This window comes from Zootermopsis nevadensis, unplaced genomic scaffold (genome assembly GCF_977971745.1).
Source record: "Zootermopsis nevadensis isolate Lab colony 2312 unplaced genomic scaffold, Znev_1.0 Znev_ptg000002l, whole genome shotgun sequence".
Taxonomy (NCBI): domain Eukaryota; kingdom Metazoa; phylum Arthropoda; class Insecta; order Blattodea; family Termopsidae; genus Zootermopsis; species Zootermopsis nevadensis.
This window is the reverse complement of record NW_028259134.1, coordinates 17726881-17751472: the sequence shown is the minus strand read 5'-3', so window position 1 is coordinate 17751472 and position 24592 is coordinate 17726881. Positions and strand designations below refer to the sequence as shown.

At 35.5% G+C, this 24592-nt stretch overlaps 2 protein-coding genes across 8 annotated transcripts in view; one reads left to right on the top strand and one right to left on the bottom strand.

The window, feature by feature from the left end:
- Positions 1-4: 4 nt before the first annotated feature.
- Positions 5-9136, top strand: CycK (cyclin K). 3 transcript variants are annotated; one of them, XM_022068309.2, is made up of 8 exons: positions 5-128; positions 451-687; positions 1357-1557; positions 1964-2069; positions 2650-2707; positions 2839-3011; positions 3144-3305; positions 4086-9136. In XM_022068309.2, exons 2-8 carry the CDS (start codon positions 469-471, stop codon positions 4484-4486), a joined length of 1320 nt encoding a protein of 439 aa, XP_021924001.1. In that variant the 5' UTR covers positions 5-128; positions 451-468; the 3' UTR covers positions 4487-9136. The 3 variants fall into 3 exon arrangements, with proteins under 3 accessions (XP_021924001.1, XP_021924000.1, XP_021924002.1); XM_022068308.2 differs by having other exon boundaries at positions 18-293; XM_022068310.2 differs by having other exon boundaries at positions 19-293; positions 1357-1488.
- A 1499-nt stretch (positions 9137-10635) lies between these two features.
- Positions 10636-24592, bottom strand: part of Pez (protein tyrosine phosphatase non-receptor pez) — a 27467-nt gene continuing 13510 nt past the window's right edge. For 4 of the 5 annotated variants that reach the window (XM_022068296.2, XM_022068298.2, XM_022068297.2 and 1 more), the window contains exons 15-22: positions 23690-24013; positions 22446-22723; positions 21705-21829; positions 20965-21058; positions 19640-19828; positions 18832-18991; positions 17942-18105; positions 10636-17377 (exon numbers count right to left, since the gene is read on the bottom strand). In XM_022068296.2, coding sequence (XP_021923988.1) covers positions 17249-17377; positions 17942-18105; positions 18832-18991; positions 19640-19828; positions 20965-21058; positions 21705-21829; positions 22446-22723; positions 23690-24013 — 1463 coding nt within the window. In that variant the 3' untranslated portion in view covers positions 10636-17248. The remainder of the gene's footprint in view (positions 17378-17941; positions 18106-18831; positions 18992-19639; positions 19829-20964; positions 21059-21704; positions 21830-22445; positions 22724-23689; positions 24014-24592) is intronic. The other variant, XR_002543733.2, reaches the window with a different exon arrangement.

The following is a 24592-nucleotide window of genomic DNA, read 5'->3' as shown; positions in this document are numbered from 1 at the left end:
GGTTTCGCAGATAATCGATAATCAAGAAGAGCTACAGCATAAAGGAAGTTAATGTAAATGGTGATGAAAGGAGTAGTGTCGTGACTAAAAGTTGCAAGAGTACAAGTTGAATTTTCGTGGCTTTCACGGTAACTTGTATTCAGTTCATTTGATATGAGACAAAGAACACCTTTTGTGCTTTGTTTTCGATGTTTGTAGCGTGATCTGCAGTACAGTCTTAAAAGTGGGGTTAAGTTTGTCTCGTTATAGGTTAATCGTGGTGTCGTGTTATTAAGGAATAGAATAACAGAATGGTAAATAAAATGTCTGTAGTATAAACTATCGTAGTCACTTATCATTTTGGATCCAGATGTGCAATGCAAGCAATGGATTGTGCTGCTGGAAATGTGTTATAATCAGTTGTAAAATTTAAAGCGGCGTACTAATAAAAACTTAATTTATTGTGTGCAGAAACACAAGCCTCCAAGAATGCCGTGTTGGTATTATGAGAAAAAGGAGCTTCGTAACACGCCATCTATTCAGGATGGAATTGATTATGAGACAGAGTGTCGTTACAGAAAGGAAGGGGCAAGATTCATCATAGACACTGGAACAAAGATGGACCTGGGATACAACACAATGGCTACTGGAGTTGTTTATTTTCACAGATTTTACATGTTTCATTCATTCAGAAACTTCCCAAGATATGTAAGTTATGTTTTACATAATATTCCAAGCTAGTGTTGCCAAAATAGTGGATTTTAGATTGCTTTATGTTGAATTTGAGGAGAATATCTTATGAGCTTTAACAAATTGCCATGCATGCTTTAATATTATTTAATTATTAAGGTTAAAAATTAATTAGTGTGTTGAATTTTGTATCAGGTTAAATGGTTTATACAGGTTGAATATAATTAATTCCACCCCAATTTGGGATTTAAACAGCTAACAGAACCACTCAACCTCTGAATGCTTAATGACATATACAATTCTGCTCATTTGTACATATGTAACATATCAGGTTTTTATCAACAGAATTTGTACTCTGACCATCTTGGTATCACAGATATGGGATTTAAAAAAAAACAGAGTAGCAAAGTGATATCCTACCAAGTTTAGAAAAAAAAATTAAAAGTTATTATCTATTGATACACATAATGTACATTAGCCTATTGCTTTTAAAAAGTCACAAGAAATTATATTAATATTCCCATGAATAGTTATGTTGCAATTGATCAGGATTTGTAAAGAATCATTATTCTTCCCATAATTCTTTAATATAATGAAGTGTAGGGTATAATTGCCTTCTGTCTTTTATATATTTTCATTGCTGTTACTGCAAATGATAGTTACTTTACCTTATGCTGTCTTTTTTAGGTAACAGCTTGTTGCTGTTTGTTCTTGGCAGGAAAAGTGGAGGAGACTCCAAAGAAATGTAAAGATATAATTAAAACAGCCCGGAGTCTACTTACAGACCAAAAGTTCTTGACATTTGGAGAAGATCCCAAGGTAGTTACTCCTGCTTCATATTCAGGAAGTCCCAGATTTAAACTTGACACAGAGACTATTAAATCTGAGGTTTGTGTGGTCTTCTTCAGTTCCTCCAGGCAAATGCTGGAATAATACCATAAAACAGGCAGCAATTCTTCAATGTCAGTTGTGATCAGTTGTTTATAATCATCCTGTAAATGTTGTATAAATAATGTGTTGTTAAATTTACTAATGTACATATTAATATAATGGTTGCATGCATTTTTAAATAATGAACAATGTATTGAATTTAAATGCATTATGTAATGTATAAACCAAAGATATTCAAGTGCTATTTTTTTATGAAATTTAAAAATATATGTTTTTCTCTTTTATGTTGAAATGGATTACCTCATTATCTGTCATTTTGATGTGTCAGTGGTCTTAATACATAGAGAAATAACTGAAAATTTTTGATTAAGGTATTTAATTGTGCATTGTATTTTGATTGCAGGAAGAGGTTATGACACTAGAAAGGATTCTTCTTCAAACTATAAAGTTTGATTTACAAGTAGAACATCCATATAGTTACCTTCTCAAATATGCAAAGTGCCTGAAAGGTGAGAGTTAATATGTCTTTTCTTCTGGTTTACATCAAGTAATTTAGAAACATTTACCAAGTAGTAGAAAGACAACAGGGCTGTAGTGATGCATTGTGCCCTAGGACCTTGAGGCTAAGAGAGGAATTCTGTTATTGAGTTTGATATTCAGCAAAAATAAGTAAACTTGGGCTTTCTAATTTAGAAACCAAGTTCAGTTCATCTCTGTTGTTCAGGTTCTCTGATGTATGTTACTCTTTAGCTTCTTTGCCTACTAGCAGTGCTTATTGCTAAGTTAAAATGGGAGCAGTCAAATTGCTCCTTGAGTATTAATTACAAAACTACACGAACCTGAAACCTGTCTCACGGTGTAATCAGTGATAGAGACAAAGCAGTGTAGGAAATGTTATTTAAAGTTGTTGGATGACATACTGTGATGCATAATAAAGTAATAGATTTTTGTAAGTGCAGTATAAAGTAGACAAAGTTTGAATTCAAAAACTGTTACAGCATCACATTTCTAGAAAGCCATTTCCATAACTGTACCCATAAATTAATAATTCTTTATTTTAGTCATTATCATTATACTTTTTGTGTTTAGGTGATAAAACAAAATTACAGAAGATGGTGCAGATGGCTTGGACATTTGTGAATGACAGGTAATTTGACATGTTTTTATTGTGTCAAGTTTCATTAGAGCCATCACCATCACTTATTCCAAATAAGCAATTTTTGCTTGTAGTTAAAAATTATTCCGTGACATTATAATTTCTGTACATTTCTTTCTTAGTTTATGCACCACTCTGAGTTTACAATGGGAACCAGAAGTAATTGCTGTGGCTCTCATGTATCTTGCTGGAAAGCTTAGCAAGTTTGAAGTAGTTGACTGGTCAGGTCGTACAGCCAAACATCTACGCTGGTGGGATATGTTTGTTGAAGATGTCACAATGGATCTGCTTGAAGGTAAAGCTATACTGTTCAATCTATGTTAGAAGTTATTAAGTCAGTGGTGTCAAATCACTGCATACATCTTAGCTCAACCCTTTTCAGAGATTGATATGAACTAAAACATGATCTTACATCTGTTCTTCCTAGATATTTGCCACCAAGTACTAGATCTGTATTCACAGCCTCAGACATCAACATCTCCTGATTCTCCTCCTCTGTTGCCATCCACACGCTCTCCAACGATGAAGAAAGAACGGATGCCACAGCCAATATCTCCAGTAGTTCTACAACTCTCTCCAGCATCTACAGGTACAGTGCTATAGTATTGCTGGTGATGCTAAATTAAGCAGAAATAAAGCATTAATCTATAGCAGCACAAACTCTTATTTTATAGTACAAGTGTAATAGGTTTAAGATGGCTGTCTTCTGGGTTGTTGCACCATGTAGTCTGCTAGAAGTTAAGACTACATGATGCAACAACACAGAAGACAGTCATCTTCAGACTCACTGCCGTGAAATCCTCAAATCTTACATGTAATAGTTTTGTTACTTTACATTAATATATCTTTTTCGATGGTATGGTTTCTCATCATCATGATTATTGCAATAAGCTCTATATATTTAATTTAACATTATTCTGTAACTCTTCATATTGGATAATTAAAAGCTTATTAACACCTTCATAAACTGTTTGCTTGATGACCTGAAACATCAATGTGTGAAGTAATTTCTTCAAATTGAACAGAAACCTTATAGAAAGTTTGGGATGAGTGCCTATGTCACTTAGATACTGTCATAATTAGCAATCAAATTAATTAAGTTAAAAAGTTATTTCTACTAGATATACTGATACATCTTTTATAAGACTATTATTTTGTTAAAAAGTGTATATTTTACTTGTAAAAGCCCTGTAATAATTGGCTCTAACTTGGAAGCTCTTGCTTTCTCATCATATCCAGGTTTGTTTCTTAAGTACAGATGACAGTGTTTCCTTCATTTACAAACATATATTCCCTCTCCGGTAATCACCCTGTAATAACATAATTTCAATTATAAAAATTTCAGTTATTGAAATTATTTTATTTGCAGCTATTCCTGTGAAAGTGAGCAAGGACCTTAAGCCGCACATGATATCAAGCAATGGAGAAGGAAGCCACGATAAAAATGATGTTCCAGTGACAAAGGCTTCTGAAATTGTCAATCACTATCAGTATGGTTCATATTCACATTCATCGATGACTCCGACGTTTCCACCTACGTATACAACTCCACTACCTGTAACAGTTGCTCCTGCTGTTCCCACTAATACATCTGCTCCTCCTCCAACAGTACAGCTAAGTGCTCATGGACCAGGTCCAAGCACAGCGACAGGCTCATACAATCCATATCCATCTGCTGCACACCAGTATACTACATCCCAATATTACCAAGCACCATCTGTGCCTCCTCCTAGTAGACCTTACTATCCGCCTCCAGCGGGTCAAAGCTAGTCAGTTTCTAGTAATCTTAATGACTTTGCACCTTGGATTGTCAGAATGAATTGATAATATTTAAACATGATTAAAAAGACTGATATTACATTTTTCTTACTATATCTGCTAATATGATAGTTGCAAAAGTTGCTTATAAAACATTTGTATTCAGAAAGTATGAATGCCTATAGTGAGGAAAATTTCACTCCAGTACATCATCTCAAATATGTTTCTATATACATACATTTAAGATGTATGACTCTTAATAAAACTGATTTTATAGCAAGTGAATGAATGCTCCCATTGGCTCGGGGCAGGCTACACCTTTCACTTTCCAGCCTATAAACCTAGCACCTCACACCCTATTGGCATATTCATCGCCCTGATGACGGAGGCAGTATGACCTCTGAAACGTTGGTTAACATCGACCAGACTACACAGCGCAACAACCCAGAAGACGGAAATCTTCAAGTGAATGAATAAGTTTGCATTAACACTAAAATATGCATTCATACTTTTCTTGTGCTATGGACTTCCTATTGCAGGACCCCTGTATACGAGGGCAATTCAAAAATTAACCTCCGATCGAGTAGGAAAGAAAAACAAAATACAGTGAAAAAAAAATTATATACAAAAGTTACAAACATACGAGGCTGGTCTACAAAGTAAGTTTCCCTGGGGCCGTTTACAGAAACAAAACACAATTTCATGGAAATATTTATTGCAACAGATACAGCAAGTGTCCAGCTATTTTTCAACATATTCGCCACCGGAATTGAGACATTTGTCATACCGTGGGACCAACTTTTAATACCTGTGTCGTAGAAGTCTGCCGCCTGGGATTGGAACCACTGTGTGACAACCATCTCCGCCTCTCTGTCATTCTTAAAACGCTGACCGGACAGGAATTTCTTGAGGTGTAGGAAAAGATGGAAATCACTGGGAGTGAGGTCCAGGCTGTAGGGTGGATGATTAAACACCTCCCAGCTGAACTCCTGCAGGAGACTTGCTGTCCGTCGAGCCGTGTGCGGCCTAGCGTTATCGTGCAGGAAGACAATACCGGCACTAAGCATCCCGCGCCGCTTGTTCTGAATGGCCCGTCGCAATTTCTGCAGTGTTTCGCAGTAACGCTCAGCATTCACCGTCTCACCTCTGGTCAGGAAGTCGACGTGGAGAACGCCCCGTCTGTCCCAGAACACCGTGCACATCACTTTCCGCGCCGACAACGTCTGCTTGAATTTCGTCTTACAGGGAGATCCACTGTGACGCCAATGCATTGACTGCTGCTTGGTTTCTGGGGTAATGTGTGCAATCCACGTTTCATCACCTGTGATGATCCGGTCCAGAAACTCGTCGCCGCCATCATGGTATCGCTGCAGAAATGTCAATGCTGACTCCATGCGCTTTGTTTTGTGTTCTGGTGTCAGTTGCTTCGGCACCCACCTGGCGCACAATTTCTTGAACAACAGGTGCTCCGTGACAATTTTGTGCAACAAGGAGCGGGAAATCTGCGGGAAATGACTGCTGAGTTCCGTAATTGTGAAGCGACGATTATCCATAATGCGTTCCCGCACAAGCTCCACAAGGTCATCTGTAATGATGGATGGCCTCCCACTGCGCTTCTCATCATGCACACTTTGTCGACCTGCTGAAAATTGTCTGCATCAGCGACGCACCATCTGCTTGCTCATGACGTTAGGCCCATAGACCCGGCACAGCTGACGATGAATTTCGATCGGCGCTATGCTCTGTGCATTCAAAAACTTTATCACTGACCGCACTTCACAGTCGGCGGGAGCTGGAATAAGAACCTCCATCTTCAACAGCTGCAACGATGCTACTGTGAGAACTCAGGAAGTACCGTTAGTGCATGCGCCATGCTACGTCATTGCTCTATCACGTACGCACAGTCGCTTCGCGCAATATAAGATTTGCTAGCTGTGGGACGAGTGGGAAACTTACTTTTGGGACGCGCCTCGTACATACATTACTTCTCAACATAGTCGCCACCCACATTCAGATACTTGTCGTATCGTGACACCAGCTTATTTATTCCCTCTTCGAAGAACGGTACCGCCAAGGTGCCCAGCCAGTTGTTGACTCCATCCATGAGTTCCTCATTACTTTCAAAGTGCTGAGTAGCCAGCCAGACCTTCATTTTTAGGAAAAGATGGTAATCACTCGGCGCCAAGTCAGGGCTGTAAGGGGGATGGTCGAAAATCTCCCACTTGAACTGGTCGAGTAGAGTCTTTGTGCGAGCGGCGGTGTGGGGCCGCGCATTGTCATGCAGAAGAACAGTCCCCTTTGTGAGCATCCCACGTCGTTTATTCTGGATTGATCCCCTAAGCTTTATCAACGTTTCACAATAAACCTGTGATGTTATTGTCATCCCTGGTTCCATGAATTCTGTAAGCAAAATTCCTTTGCGGTCCCAAAACACTGTAGCCATCATTTTTTTGTTCGAAAATGTTTGTTTGAATTTTTTGGGCTTGTTCGGTGATTGAGTGTGCATCCATTGTTTCGACTGCTCGCCGTAAACTCGACACAGCCGACGATGGATCTCAGCGGCAGAATTTCCTTCTGCTTGCAGAAAACGAATGACACTACATACCTCACAACTGGCGGGAGCAGCAACTATAGCCTCCATCTTACACCACGCACTACTCAGGCAGTATTGAACAAATTGACGGCCAATTTGATGTGCAACTAGGTGAAGGTTTGCTGATGTCGCATGCGCTATGTTGCTATGGCAACTAGTTTGTTTTTCGCGCCCGACCGGAGGTTAATTTTTGAATTGCCCTCGTATAATTACGAGTGTGAAGGATACACATTATTTGGTACAAAATATTGCCACATATCTTTACTATGTATGGCTTGTCATAAATGAAGATACTTTGTATTTTTGCATTAAAATCTTCTCAGTCAATCAGTTGCATAAGTGTTGTGCTGAAAGCCAGTGTTATGAAGACTGGCTCATTCTCAATTGTCAGGGTCAGTGACATTGATGGCATGGATTTTACAAGATTCTAGTGCATGTATTCTCCACAAAAACTTAAAGCCTTATTTAGTACTTGTGATTCAGAAGTGGATGCAACAGAAAACAAGTTTATATTTAAATTATTTAACTAAATAGTAACTAACATTTAAACTTGCTAAAAATATGATATGCAGGGAAGTTAAATCACAACGTTTCCAACAATAAAACATGTATGCAAGAAGTGTGAAAGCAAATGCAGTATTATTTTGTTGAATGCCCCTTGATTGTAACTAACAATTTTGTGTTGTTTGTGTTATTTGAGTATAGAATTCATATAGAAATGTAGGTAAAAATAAAATAAATCCATTATTAAAGGAATTTTTTTTGTGTGTATGAATCAAATTAGTTTTTGTTTTCAACATATTTGCAACACATTAATGTGAATGTGTTTTACAGATTTAATGTCATAATACTGAAAATGCATTGTTCAGCTTTAAAAAAGAAAGCTAAAATTATTTAAGAGATTTAGCGTTTGTTTATATGTGCTATATGTTAATGGTGCAGTGAATAGTAAAGCTGAATGTTATGTTGATTAATAAAGGTGTGCACGTACACTGAGTGATTTTACTGACCAAGAAATATACACAAAATGAAACTAGTGTATATGTGTGTTGTAGTGCCACGAATAAAATGGGACACAAAATATAAAATTCCATATATTTAAATAATAAAAAATCTTGTGAAGATATGAAGTCAATAATGATTCCAATACTTCTGATTTTTTTATAGAATAAGGAGAGTTCAAAATGTAGGCAGACAAAACTCTATTGTCTTTCATCATCTTTGATATTTGCTCATTCCTTTAACTACTGTTAAATATCTATATTTACCATGTTTCCAAGACACCATTCTTTCAGTCTGTTTGACAAATTTCTCTCAAAACCTTTTTGTAATTAAATATTGATCTAATAAAAAAAATTCCGTACAAGGGATGTGAAAGTTCTAGCAGATGAGGTGTAACTGAATGTGTTAAGTATGTTTAGTCTAAACCCACCTTTTATATAGGCCATAATACAATAGTGATGGCAGTTCAAATTCAATTACTTCTTAGCAAAGTCTCAGTTAGAACCCACACATAAGCTACCAAATTATTATTTTCTCTACGAACCAGTCATGTTCCAGGCAAGGCTGTAGCATGTACAACAAAGTCCAATAATATCCTCAGTTGCTACTCCTAGGTCTGTAAATATGCTTTTGCTTTATGAGTTAGCCTGTTGAATCAAATTAAAATAGCACAATTATTTTATTAAAATAAGGTTAAGATGCAGTACATAGTTGTATGTATATGAATGAAATATTTTCTTGCTGAATTGTTCAATGAAGTGATAATGTTACACTTGTCAGTAAAATGTGATCTGTTGCATTCTTAACAAATGTTTATATATAGAACAAAATTATAATTACATGTCAGCAATAGTGTGTAATTATTTTTGCAGTAACACTATAGTTGACTGTAAATTAGTGTCATAACTGTGTAATTTATATTTGTATTAGAAATAAGCATTGTATTTGTGCTGACATGTTCTACATTCTTGGCTTGGACCCATGTAGGATCTGTGGATTATATTCTTAAACTTAATCATATGTCACTGCATTGGCAAAATAAAAGTGGGATGTCAGTTACTCTTAAATAGTTGTTTTCTTCACCAGCTGTAATGTGACCATCATAAACTGGTATTGTGTATCAGTGTGGGCTTCTATTCTATTTTAATCAGACTGGAATTAATATGGAAGTTTCACTCTCCAAAGGAAATATTTTAAGCCAATGGCAAAAGAATGATACAATATATGCAGAACATTGAATCAGAAATGATAGCAGTAATAACTGGAAACATACCTAATTTACTGTCAGTACATTAGGATGTTCTGGTAAACACCCATATCATAAAGGAACAATACAGAAAAGTTTTCTTTTTGATATTGTATCCTGAAAAATATCTTAATGGACACAATTTCAATATTAACATTTAACTTTGAGCTGTCACATACCTTAAGGATATTGCATGCTTCTATTCATGGACTAAATAATCTGTGAAAAGTGGCACAAAGATGATAATTAAATCATAATGATGATACCCTGCAGCAGAGATAATCAGGTTTTGCCACCAGTTATTTTAATCACTAATACAAAAAGGGGGGAGGGGAAAAATAAAGAGATTTAAGTGTTAAGTGTAGTTTCAATCTTGGGACTTATTTTTTCTGCAAACCTTGAATAAATTCAGTGCTTCATTTAGATTTAATTTATTTAATCCTGACTGCAGCCAAGGAAATGTCTGAAAGTCATTTCTTTGCAGTAACATAGTAAGGGCTAAAACATAAGGGATGACACAATTAATGTTAGCACAGAGTAGCAGAACTGACAACATGTATTGAGAGATCCAGTGTCAAATAACATGAGATTATGATCAAGAAGGGTGAGCAGGTAAGGATTTGGAATGATAAGTTCAAGTCTCTTTGAAAGTAAAAGACAGAGATAAAAAATTGACAGTGGAACCATGGTTCCGGAGAATTTGACGTAAATACGTCTATACGGAAAGGAAGTTTATATATTTGCTTTATTCTAAATATTTCCTTTATACATGCTTTACAATTGAGTAAAGTTTGATTAAGACTTTGCTTATTTAACTTGAATTAGTTACGCTTAAGATGGGTCTGTGGTAGCTGAATGTAATGTAAAGTAATGTAAAGTAATGTAAAGTAATGTAAGGTAATGTAATGTAATGTTTTATAGGTAACAACAATGCCGAGTAAACAGATGACGTTTTCTAGGTACCAATAATGCCGAATAAACAGATGACGTTTTCTAGGTACCAATAATGCCGAGTAAACAGATGACGTTTCCTAGGTAACAACAATGATGAGTAATGTAATGTAACGTTTCCTAGGTAACAACAATGCTGAGTAAACAGATGACGTTTCCTAGGTAACAATAATGCCGAGTAAACAATTGACGTTTCCTAGGTAACAACAATGCCGAGTAAACACGTTTCCTAGGTAACCAGGTTACACTTTTTCGTTCCCCTTTTTTGCCGAATGACCCTTCCTTATAGACGTATTTACATCAAAAATGTGAAAGTCACGGCCAGTCATCTGGTCAGGAGTCAAATGTGGTACCTCCAAAATAAAAGCCTTTGAGCATTACCACTTCACCAATCTGGTGGAGCATTTGCTTCCATTTGTAGTTTATTTCAAAACAATATCAGTCACAGTACACAACACTTTTCCATTCCTAAATTAATTTGGCAGTAACTGATCAGAATAAAATTTTAAAAAACTGTACTTAATATAGTATGGTCACAAATATGAAGTTTGTTAGTGTCAGAAAAAATGTTGGTGTTCTGGGTTGTCTTGCCATGTGGACTCAGGCAGATTCCACACTATCTCCATCTTCTGGGCTGAAGACAGAATGTTTCTCCAAAACACTGGTATCTACGTATGAGTCCACATAGCTTCACAATTCAGAAAACAACATCCTCACTGCCATGAAAACCTCAAATCTAACATAGAAAAAGACATTCTACAATAAAATATAATGTGCTCTGTATGGCATGTCATTTTTAATAATAAGGCACATATTTAATGCTATGTTGAAAGAGATACAAAACAAGTAAATGTTATTAAATTACACTCAATTACTGATAAGTTTTCTTCCAACAAACAAAATATACTACAGCCACTCAGTAAAGGATGGTTGTACAGTTACAGTTACTTTAAGAAAACCATACAAAGACAGGCTGCAATATTAACAAGAGTGGCTGAGTTACCATATTATCTGCAGTATAAGACACATTTTTTCCCAGAACATGCTGCCTAAAATCTGTCTTATGGTCAAAAGGTACAACACCTCCCCCCCCCCCTAAATAAAATGCATCTTACAGGAAGGAAAACATGGTACATCATAATATTTATAAATCATGTTAAAATTGTGAAAGCACAACATGGTAGAAAGAAAGTTAGAGAATTCAACATACTTTTTAAACTGTCATTAAAACAACAAAAAATTAGCAACAACAATACCATAAAAAATTAAAAGCTTATTAAACAGTGTATATACAAGAGACCAACAATAGAAGTGGACAGTGTGTCAGCACTGTATTTACAAAAGTTAACTGAGAATACTGTGAAGAGGATGACATGTCAAAATTCACTACACAAATATACTTGCAGACAAGAATTACTCTGATAACCACATGTCACACTGTATTAATTGCACTAGTTGGGCATTTTGTATATATAAAATATATCTAAATTACTACAAAGCCTTCATAGAAGACATGGGAGCAGCCTAACAGACTAATTCTAATACTTTCCTAAGCAACTTGGATGACAACATGACAATAAAAGTATAGTACAGGAATGCACAGAATTTTACTCTAATCTCCCTTAAACTTTGCTATAATAGAAAACCTACCAAACTTTCCTCCTCTAAACATCACCCTGGACAACTGATGGGATTATCATACATCATGCAGAAAATACTGCAAGTGGAGTGCATTTAGTCACTGTGAAATCTTACTTGATAATGCTGTTCTTCAGTATGAAAGTAAGTAGACGCCTTGCATATGTGTGCAAGTCGATAACTTAAACCAACCAGTTACCTGATAATTAGACATAATGGACACAATTGTTTTTAAACTGATAATACACATTATTTTCCTACCTTCTTATTATGTTAAAACCATAAACATAAACTTTCATTAAAATAAAACTGGTATAGTTTGATTGTGTGCATTCCTTTAACAACTATATGAAATTGATGTTGGCAGTTAAAGGTTTTTATTCAATCAACAGGTAAAAGAAATACAAAATTAAAACTATTAAAATATATAAATCATTTTCAAAAGTTCATACACACTAGATTAATACTGAATTAAAAATCATTATTGAAGTGCCTGAAGAAGATTCTTAAAGCATTTGACTTCAGGCTAATAAAGAAAGAAAAATGGTATAACAGAATATCACTTGTTACTATCTGTTGCACATAAGTACTGAAGTTTGTACATCAGAAAACTTGGGAATTGAAATGGTACATTATTATTTATCAAATCAGTGATTCCTTTAAGAGTAGTAAATTCTCACATACACAATACACAATGCCATACATGGAACTAAAAGAAGACAGTATGAGTATCCTAGAATAAGACAAAAACTCTTTTGTTTGAAGTGGTTTAAAGCGAGACTGTAAATTCAGGTTCCTTATCTACAGTTATTTATCCTTGTATGCACAATTTGAAAATATCTAGCTGCCCTTTCTTGTACAACTTTTACTTCATTTTAATACTAGGAGTGGCAATACAGTTCCTGAAATGGCAGATGAAAGCAACTTCTTTCACAGTCATTTATGTCATCTTTTTTTTTTTTTATTAGTGTTCTGTCTGACGACAGGTCCATATGAACAGGATCCTTCCATCCTCTTCAGGTTGACAGGGAGCTGTTCATATACTTTCTTGGCAGATGATCCAGAAGTGGTTTGCCATTGCCTTCTTCTGTGTGTGTGAATGGAGTAATTGTTGGGATGCCACGGAGAAACCCCCGGAGGAAAACTCTGTGTTGCCTAGATCACGGCCTTGCCCAACACAAGTTATAAATTCGGGCACCGCCGGGAATTGAACCCGAGACCCCAGGATTACAAGGCCAGCGTTCTAACCGCTAGACCACCATGGCGGTATGTCATCATAAATGTGCATAATTTTATATTGAGGTAGATAAAACATGATTGATATTATGAATGATTTAACGGACGTCTTTACCATTAAATAACTGTCTTAACTGAGACTATTAGAGGTGAATTTATTTTTATTTAAAACTGTTCATTAAACTGATGTATTTGTGGAATTTCTGAAGTGGATAACAAAGAAAGGGAAGTGTGCTTGGGGTGTACTGCTGATGATATTGACAATCTCCTAGCTACTCTCACTGGGAAAAGTTCACAGTATGATCAAATTGTTTGTCAGTGACTTTATGGGCTCTGATCAATTATTTTCTCTTATCCAGTTCACATACATACCTTAACAAATGACTTCCTTCCACATGTCTTATCTCATCATTCATGTTGATCCCTACACTCACTATCTACTACATGATCTTTTCAGTTCATAGGTCTTTAATACTATAAACAGAAGAATTTATTTAGCATTGGATGAAATGAGATGATGGCAATACATAATAAAATGGAAATGTCTGGACAAGAAACAACGGTGCCTGTTTTAGAGCAACTAAGTAAAACGATGAAAAACCTGGATAGCTTATATCCCAACGAAGAAAAAATCTGGGGATCTTTAGGTCTATTGCGTTAGAAGATAAGATGGACGTAATTCGTAGAATAGAAGGTGGTGATACCCGTCATAATGCGTGCAGAAGTATGAAGTTGCCTCCTTCCACTGTGACTACCATAATGAAAAGTTCATATAAAATAAAACAGTAAATGCAAGAGACTACGAGAGTAAGTGCAACGCAAGCAAGTTATAGCAGAAGTAAACTTTTAGAAAGAATTGAGAAATTACTGTTGCTATGGGTGGATGACATGAATTGAAAAAACATTCCCTTGACTGAAATTGCTATCATGGATAAGACAAACTCAATTTTCGAGGAACTTAAGTCGCCAATGTTTGGGTGCTGGGAACGCATGTCATTGACTTCCCATTGATTTACATTATTGAAAGAGTTTCAATTTATGCCAGTTCGTCCAGGAACGCATCCCCGGCATAAATCGAGGTTTACCTGTACTTCATTCTTGTACACACATGTTGGTGTGAAGAAAGAAGCAACACACACACTACATTATCACATTGTTGTTACTGACTGTCCAATTAGTTACATAAAATATATGATATTTAAAACATATTTTAAAAGAGTTAAATTGGCAGAAATTAATCTGTCTTCGTTTTTCTATACAAACTTCAATAATAAGAACAAAGAACAATTAAAATGCATAATACCATATATGTTGCATTTCTCTACTTTGAAATTATAATTTAATAAATTATAAATAATAATTAGGAAAATAAAAGGCTAAGTACCTAAGCCACTTCAAAAATGTATAATATATCTTATTGTGACATGTGGCCAATAAGTATATGAAAACTTCAGTCCAATTTATGAAAGTTCACTTACAATACTATCACAAACTGAATTAATTATTAATAATAGTAACATCATAAAAATAAAAACATTTAAAATTACAATCAATTCCATTCACTGATAGAACAACTGATCAACTCTTATTGCATTCTAATATAGAATCTTAATTTCTCATAACCTGTTGTCAAATTCTAAAGTTGTGTGAATAACCCATTCAATGTTACTGAAAACAAGTCAGTTCCTTATCCTTTAATTAAATAGTCGCATCCGGTATCCTCTGCTCATTCTGAAACTCACCGTTTTCATCAGATTGGACAGCAGTGATAAGCAATGAAGGCATTCACTTGGTAGTCCAGCCAGAGGAATGGTTATTCAAAGGCTTCTTTGTAGCTTTCCTCAGCACCTTAAGATGAATGCCAGAAAAGTGTATCATATAAGTTACTGTTACTCCATTGCAAATCCTTGCCCACCCATCATTCATAACCAACTTCACAGCTGACTGGACAATACACAACTTCTGCAGTTGAAAAAGCAAAATTCAGTTAACTGCTAATCTAATCAATCATTAACTGTTATTATTTCCTATAGAATTTATACTTTTGACATTTACTGGTTGTAAAAAATTAAGATCAATATTACAGCTTTCTACACACTTCATAGAACAGTAATGACTGTTACATAAAGCATGCTTGCAATGCAGCAGAACAGTGAAAGGGTTTATGAGACTTTGTATCTGACATTATGAAGAAGACCTGTTAAGAACTAATTGCATGTAAAGTTTAATTCAACATGCCTTCAACTGCTCCATACATATCAAAGATTCTAATTTTTTAATCAACAAACTAAAAGTAGCAGTAAAAGGGTGACAAATAAAAGACTCTATAAACTCCGAAAAAGCTCACATAAAATACATAAAAAGGCACCTCAACAACTTACTTTGAAGTCAAATATGTTTATGGAAGCATATTTATTTCAATGTTTCTCATCTTCTGTCAAATATCACCTTGACAACATAATCATTACCTTTGAAATTACAAATCATCATAGTTCATCACACCTCTAAACAATAACCAATAATTTCCACATCATTTATTAGCACCAAATGCTTAATTAAATAAATATGTATTTACAATCATGGGCAATATTACAGTTCAAGGGATATTCTTACAAAAAGATGAGAGAAGCTATAACTTGTTTAAAAACAGTCCAATTTCATTGTATACAGTTAATAGCAGCCCTCGAAGTAGTTCTTTAACTGTTATTTAAAGATAAAATAGGGCTAAAACTGTCCTTGAGAATTGGGGCTTCAATATGTGAACATATAAAATTTAATTTTCAGTACTTAGAACATCAACAATCATACAAAATTTGCACTCAAATATGGATTGCACTCACCAATGATTTTCTATAAGTATGTAATAATTGCACAAGAAAATTATGCTGATTACTGTCCAGTGTCTTCCACATATGTTCAGGTAATCCAAGTATCATAATTATGCCAACTTCTGTTTTATTTTATTTCTTGTGGCTATGACTAGGTTCTTAGCAGTCTATATCAGTATTATTACATTTGCTGTCAATTATGTTACAGGACATGTGTGTTTTGCCATGCACAATATCCAAAAATGAACAAACAAAATTTTGTAGGTGGCATACTTGTTTCATATGTGAAAGGTCCCAGACGGGCTATCCTGACTGAGGTTCTTCTCAGTCCCTCCAAATATTATGAAAATACCTTAAATTAGGTCACTACTACTTCCTTCTGCATCCTTTCCTATAAATGGAAAGGACATGGAAGGAATTAATTATCAGTTATTCACTAATCTTCATATCATTTGACAATATATAATGTGATCCACTGAGATGTCATAAAATAAACTACAAATATAATTTCGTAACTAAATAAAATACAATGGAAAACATTTACTCATTACCTCAGTAACATGCTTGTAGAACAAAGTGAAATTCCAAAAAGGTATAAGGGAAAAAATTATATACTGATCACCTTTCAAAAGTAACAGGAACTTCATTTCTGACCATGACGCATATCCATAAATAGCTACTTCAGTGCATAACTGTGGTCTTTAGAGGCATGGAAGTGACACTGTATAGAGAATTTAAAAGGATGATGAATAAATGACAAGTTACAGTGACATTCTTTTATAAGATTTAGCAAAAATTAATTTGACTCCTAAAATATAAACCCATTCCAAGTAGGAAAAAAGCATGGCATGAAGTGTAGTTCCTATTTGAATCCCTACAGCAATAAATACGTCTAAAGGATACTCGGTTTAATTCCAATCACTGCCTCAAGAAAAAATATTTAGATTAACAAAACCAAAAACTTTCAATAAAATGACAAGTAACCTGAACATGTGAGATTAAATGCATGACACAGGACACTGAACAACAAAAACAAAATCTGCCATGCTAAACAAATGTTCTAGATGCACTCCTTTAACAGAACATTTATAATTGCCTAGACCTGATTAATTTAATGGTGCAGGATATACATTATTGCATGAACACCAGTTGTATTTCCAGTATTTCTAATCAGTACTGTTACCTGCACAGAAAATTCAGCTGACTAATCTTTATTTTCTCCTTTGAGCATAACTGAGATTTCTCTGATTGCACTGTGGTCCCACAACTTAACAAAGAGATCAGATCAGACGAGAGTGCTTCAGATAGTAGATGAGAAGACTGTAGATAAATCTATACTGGGCAACCGTTTGAATCATCAGCATCCTCTGGTGTCGCAGAAGTGCAACTACTCGCGGGATGTCCAGTTCCTGTATGGAATTAAAACAAATTTGCTGTAATGGTTAAATGTCTTTTATTCGTAGCTCTTGTCGAAGTGCAGTTTCATGCCTTCATGTCACCTGTAAAGATTCCAGTGTATACAGGAAACCAATCAAAACTGGACCATCTTCTGAAATTATGCAATGGTATTTCCTCCATATCAGACTTCATGGTCATACCTCCATAACTTGGTTTTCTAAAATGAGGTACTAGAGTTTCCTTTACAGTGATGTAATGGTTATACTGCCACAATCTGGTTTTATGGAGGTAAATAGTGGCATTTATCCACCACAGATGCACCATGTAATGGCGAGGTAGGGAAACATTATCTTGTTCAACTATTGCTCATACCCACAAACCACTTACAACAAACCAGATCAAACATATTAAAGTTCTCTTAGGCTACCAATCATGTTAGCTGGTAGCCAGAGAGAACTTTATTACATCAAGTTGCTGTGAAAGCTCCAGATCATACAGATAAAATATGATTACAAGGTAAAGACACCACAATAGACACTATATGAATGCATGCGTCTTCTTACGATTGTTCATACCTGATTGTGGTCGAGTGTGTAGAGAAGCAAGTCACTCAGTACTGTTACTCCTGTGCGACCCACTCCAGCTGTACAGTGCACCAACACAGGTGGATTGCGATTATGACCAGATGGAATTTCGCCCACTGTGTGCTGTCTTACAGAGCTCAGTTCTTCCAGGAACCCTACACCAGTCGACCAATTTATCACTATAAGCAACATTTCTTGCAGCCAACTTCAATTTGTGCGATCAGAACATGAAGTTCACGTATGTAGCAACAGGAGAATGGTGTCAATTGCGTAAGAAGCAGTATCACAATCAAAACTGTTTACCAAAGTAATATTCTTAGCGTGATTACACAGAGGATAAGATAAGCAGGGAAATAAAAAATATACATAGTTTTGCTGGAAAACCTAAAGGGTAGAGACCACTTGCGAGACCCGAACAATGATGGAATTATGTGAATAAGATGATGAACATTCAGGTTCCAAAAAATGAAGGACTTTTTTGATCAACTAACTAATCATCGACCACATAAGAAAGTGACTGTTCTATGGAGTCAATGTACTTCAATGAGAAGATACACTTGGCTTATGTGCATATAAAATACTATCCAAACTAAAACAGAGAATGTTCTGAAATTCTATACTAAACATTACAGGTGCCATGATAAAGTCTCTACTGAACAGAAGATTATGGGGAAAATAATGAGACAGCAAAGCTAAACTCTCTGACAGAGAATATCTGTCATAGAAATCCTATACATATATAAGTTTATGCAAGAGGAATTATTTTTATCATCCATCATCAACACTCCTAAGTCAAGGCCAAATCCAAACCTTGGAAGATCCCTCTTGATATTAATGTACCTACTAGTGGCAAGATGTGGCATACTGAGAATAATACCAACCTAAAAAGTGACCAACATTATGAGGACAGCCTTGATCACCCCACTCCAAATACTGGAGATGCCACACTCCCCTTCCTCGATGAGATGATGTGTGGTACAGCTGCAACTTGGTGGTGATACAGTGACCAGTTTCTTGTGAAAACTGTTGCCATACTTGAAACTGCAAGATAAATTAAACTTAAACTAAAATTTACTGCAAGACTCATTATTTGGATAACCATTAAAATACTGTTATACTGGTCTCCATGGGAACTGTTCAGTATCACATACAAACTTGCATTTTATTAGTCAACAGTAATTTTCCATGAAGTTAAAGACAGTCAATGCCAAACATTTAAATTTTAGTTTAACTCAGTACCATGAATAGCTATGAGCTGGATGACTGGAGTATGATTTCTGACAGCGGCAGAAATCTTTCTGTGTGCCACCACTTCCAATTCAACTCTGAAGCCCACCCATCCTCCTAGCCAACTGATAACAAAGGTTCCATTCCTGGGGGTAAAATGGCAAGACTGCCAAACTTACCTTTCATCCCTACCTAGTGCTGAGATTAAGAATATACATCTGAACCTCCATGTCTTCATGGTATAGAGATAACTTTACATCCTATCCTATTCTTTAAATAGTATATTGTTGTATTCTTCAAAGTGTATTAAAATTAGGAAAATTGTAATAGTTCAGTGAGTAAGAGTAATAAACAGAGTAGTTCTCTAGCATTTTACTGTGAGTTGTAGACATGGGTACCAACTGATGACATACCTTAAAGAACTGTTTGTCAGGTGCAGTAATGGTAATGGTGGCAACTTACCTCCCCAACTTCCACACACATGTCTCCCCGTTCAGGACAGTACACAACTGATCCCTCTTCCTGCACACCAGTAAGCATCACAACTAGGTACACATCTGCCTCCCATATCATCTGCCAGAAGCTTCCCACAGTACCAGGCAGTGGCCCTTGAGCAGCAATATAGAACCTCTGGTGATTACCAACAGTAGCCTGCAATACATCAAAACAGTTCGGTTGACCATATATCCACTTCATATGCAATATGAGTGTCATGCAGCCAACAGATATTGGTCTTGGAAACTTATTTATGTTTCTCTGTTTAGAATTTCTTCCAAATGTATCACAGACTTACAGTATTAAACAAGCCAATGCAAATGAAGTCACTACAGAAGACCCTCAGAATGCCAAAATTCTTCTCACATGCTTATTCGGGTTATTTATTACCTAAACACCTAATAACATTCTGAAAGTTTCATTCTTGTTATTATGTACACTTTTTTATTTCATAAAATATTTAAGTGATGTCACATTAATATGCACTTCATGGGCTTGCTGCTTTACACGATGCCAGCATCATTATGTATTCTCATGTAAAAATCATAAGAACAAACAAATTCTTAAATATTTAGCTTTCTTTTATCTATTACACATACACATTTACACTTTTAAGTGTTCAGTCCTCCATGCCTTGCTGAGGAATAAATGACTCAGAATGGTGAATTTATTTACTTATGGGTTATTTAAAAACACCATCAATAGCTCGGATTATACAGTATCGAATTATATGATAAGAATAAGAAAGTGGAAGGAATGGAAGGAATGGAAGGAAACTGATGTGGCCTAACTTGAAAGCACTTTCCATGCATTTTCCTAGACAGATAGAGGAAAACAATGAAAAATCTCAGTCAGGATACCTGAGATATGAACCTCTGACCTCCAAAATATGAAATGTGAGTGCTAACCACTCAACCACAATGTGCAGTAGAATGATGAATATGAATGATTCACCTGAACTACTTCACAAAGTGATATTACACAGAATAACTTCATTTGTACAAGATGAGAGCAGCAAAGAAAGGTAATGAACACCCGATGCATAAAAAGATGGAGACAAACTTGATAGGACCTCATATATCCAAATCCTTAGTAGAATTCCAACCTCTGGCAGCTGATGCCAGAAGTATCATGCTTGATTAATCACACTTTTTGCAGCAGGATATTTGATTATAATAATAATTTATAAGCCATTTAAATTTGAAATCTGATAAAAGGAGCACTTGCCAAAGTGAGTGTCCATATAATCACTGACAGAGAGTATGAGAAAAACATTTATATCAGACACTTACTGTGATATGGGAAGCATTTATATAGCCAAGCTTATTATCTTTACTGGGAGTTAACCTCACACGGTTTTCTTCATATGGCAATACATCTTTGTACCTGTAATATGAACTGTATTAAACAAACAAACTGAAAGTTCTACAAATTTCTTTTCGACTAATTCTGGATATAGAGCCAACTTCCTCTGCCTCAACCAGAATAACATCTACAAACCAATTTCTCAGCATGCTCTCAATAACTAGCTCTTACATTATTTAACTTATTTAACAGTGCTTTTTCAACTGCATATTTAAGTATAAAATGAAGGGATGATTGTGTATGATGAATTTTAAAAGCATAAAAAAGGAAATGGTTGTGTCCTACTATAAGACATCATTCATTATTCAAACATTTAATCATTTTATATTCTGACAGCCACATACATCTCAACCCTTTAGGGTTAAGAATACCAATGTGAATGCAAAAACTGTACTTGCCACCTTTCTTATTATGACCTGTATGTCAGTATATGCCCTATTCTTATTTTAATATATGAAAAGGAACAATTTAGTATGATAAACATGCAAGTGAACATACAAATACAAAAAGGAATAAAACAAAATCCATTTTCTAGATATAAGCAAAAAATTATGAATGATTCAGTATAATTTTTATAATCAAGCAAACTACTGAGTGGCTATAAATTAATCACCACTTTTTCTGCAAGTATCTAAAATCCAAATGTGAACAAACTGAACATACTCACCTGTTACGAACAATGTTATCTGGATGCAATGCTGTTCCAAATTCAGTATTAGTTTTTTTCTTTGGAATCCTTTCAAATTCAAAGAACAGTTGACTGTCTGCTAACTTCCTTTCCAGTAACTGGCACTGCCAAAAGGAGTGAGAAATCAGTCATGAATAACTACATCCTATAAGAAAACAAGGTAATGCAGTAAAATTACACAATGCTAAGTCACCTGTATTTAAGATATGCTATACTCTGTATCACTGTCTATACTGTGATACCCTACATTCTGACCAACTGTATCCTATATTAGCCCGACAGAATGAAAAAAGGATCTAATTAAAAGACACACACTTCCTCTTGAACTGACCTTCCTTTCTAGAAGCCTTTAAAATAGTTGCTTTTCCTAATCCAGCCTTCCTCTCTCCGATCTGATAATGATAATTTCCTGTTCCATGTACCTATTGGCCTGGACTGGGCTCTATCTACCCCTCTTCCCCCAATCCCATGACTCTGATTGGCCCATTTTACTGGGCTACCTGGCCCAATCCTCCACCTACCCATCTATAACATATCAACTTCCTAAGCCTTTGTATGTCAGTTCTTTAGAGATGGAGGTTGCATGTTCCTCAAAACACTGGTATACAACCACAAAACTATACAGTGTAACAAACAACCCAGAAGACCACAATTTTAATCTAATCTTCCCCATTTCCTACTGTCTATTCATAACACCATAGAAACCCCTGACCTGCTTACCATAGTTTCTTTTGATATGGTAGCTGGCAGAGGAAGCCTTGGCAGACCTGTGCTCCACCTGTTTTGTAAGTTGCCAACAGCATTCTCCCCAGTTGTTCTTTCCTTGGTTAGAGTATTAGTCTTTGAGCTCTTGGCATTTGAACTGGATTTTGTCCTCCCACCCCCAACTAGTAACCCCCACTTCCTCTTTGGTTTCTGCTTTCCAGAATCCATGCTAGAACTGCTTGCAGACACATCAGTCTTATGGACCTGCTCTTCTTCACAAAAATGTTCTGTAACTGCATTAATATAACATTCTTAATGGGCATCTCACTGTGTAATCTAAAACAATTTGATAAATTTAGAACAATCAAATATAATGAAAATGACTGTATATTCCTTTAAGCGTGAAAGTTGATAGAAATTAAGAATATATTTGCCACCAGTGAAAATAACCCCATAACATGAAAGATAATACAGAAAAAAGAAAATTGCAGAAAAAGTATTTTATTCAATAATTATAGGCCCATAATGTTAACCCTAATTTTAGGTAACTTCTGTTCCTATAAATACATTATTGAGCTTCAGTAGAATTCACTGTAATGCTATTTTACTTCAGTACATGAATAAACATTTGAGTAATTATTCTGCAATTTCCTCCCCTTTTCATTTTAGTCCTTTATATTTAAGAAATCATCTCACTTTCAACACCAGCTTAGTGCAAATATAGTATTTAAACTAATCATCACAGAATACAAAGTTACAACTTAGTTCTTTGTTAATTACATAATGCTCTGTCTGCTGTATTTGCCACACAATAACAACAAATGAGAAATTACTTGATTATAAATAATGTAGCCAGGAAGAATCAGGAAGGAAATGGATGTGGCCTATTTGCCAAACTATTCCCATTTGCCTGGAAAATGAGAAAAACTATACAAAAGTTCTGTAAGAATAGCATGTTTCTCAACCATGGTTTGTACTGGCTATCTCCTGAGTTTACAGATTATTTGCTAGCAGTGTCAATAACTTAGATTATATAGTGATAAATGATAGGATGATAAATGAATAATGAATTAATAAGGATGTTGAAAAATGACCATAGACTAATTTAAGGCAGCATTTGCCTGGAGAGTCTGAGGACAGTCATTGAGCTAACATTTGAAGCAGGGAATTCCCAAATAAAAAACCAGGAGTAATAACCACTAGGCCATGACATTTGGTGTGTCTCCTGAAGACAATAACAGGAAACTCAACATTTATACCTGATGCAGTGCTGTTTTCTGGTGCTATTCCAAGTTTACTTTTCCCTGGAAATGGAAGAGAGAAGGAAGCCAGTTCATGTGGTGCTGAAGGTGCATGGTTCATTGCAACATGCCTGCTGGTCATGTTTCTTGATGAGAACTGTTCAGCTGCTGAACTGTAGATGTGTTGTTGTGCCACACTGTTCTCACTGTTCAACGCCTGCATGGTCACACCGATTCCAATATTATGCTCTGCATTTTGTAACTGGCACATCTCTGGTGCTGACTGGATGCTGGACGTCCGACTTCGCACCCCTGAACCATCTCCACCACTCACTATACCTACTGCATATAGCTAATTTTAATATAAGATTGATATAAAACAACTTACAAGACTTTGTTTTCATATACTAAAAATGTTAGATTAAATCTTATTCTTCTGCTTTCTAAAACATTTCATGGGTCTTGAAACAACCATGTTTCACTAAATGCTGAGACCAAAACAGCAACCTGAGCTCAAAGTATAGCTTGCTAGTAAGTGTAGACAATGGCCAGGTCTCACACAATAGCTGGGTACAAGGTGAAAATAAACCACATAAAGAAACAAGTAAATAAAATAAACTTCAGAATTCGATTTCACTTTCAAGAACAATTTTTAAGATAACAAGACTTCAAAACTGTCTGTTAGAACATAAAACTCTGTTAACACAACCTAAAGGTTCAATAGTGCTAATAGTAAAGCACAATTCTGTGATAATTTGCCTGCATAATACAATAGAAGCAATTCTCAGACTGTATTCATTCTGATGTTGTCTTTTAAAATTTTAAATGGTATGAAGGTTGTGATATATCCCTGAGTTACCAATAGCATGGTGGTTTAAGGTAATGTCTATGAAAATCATGTACAATGGCATAAAATTTATG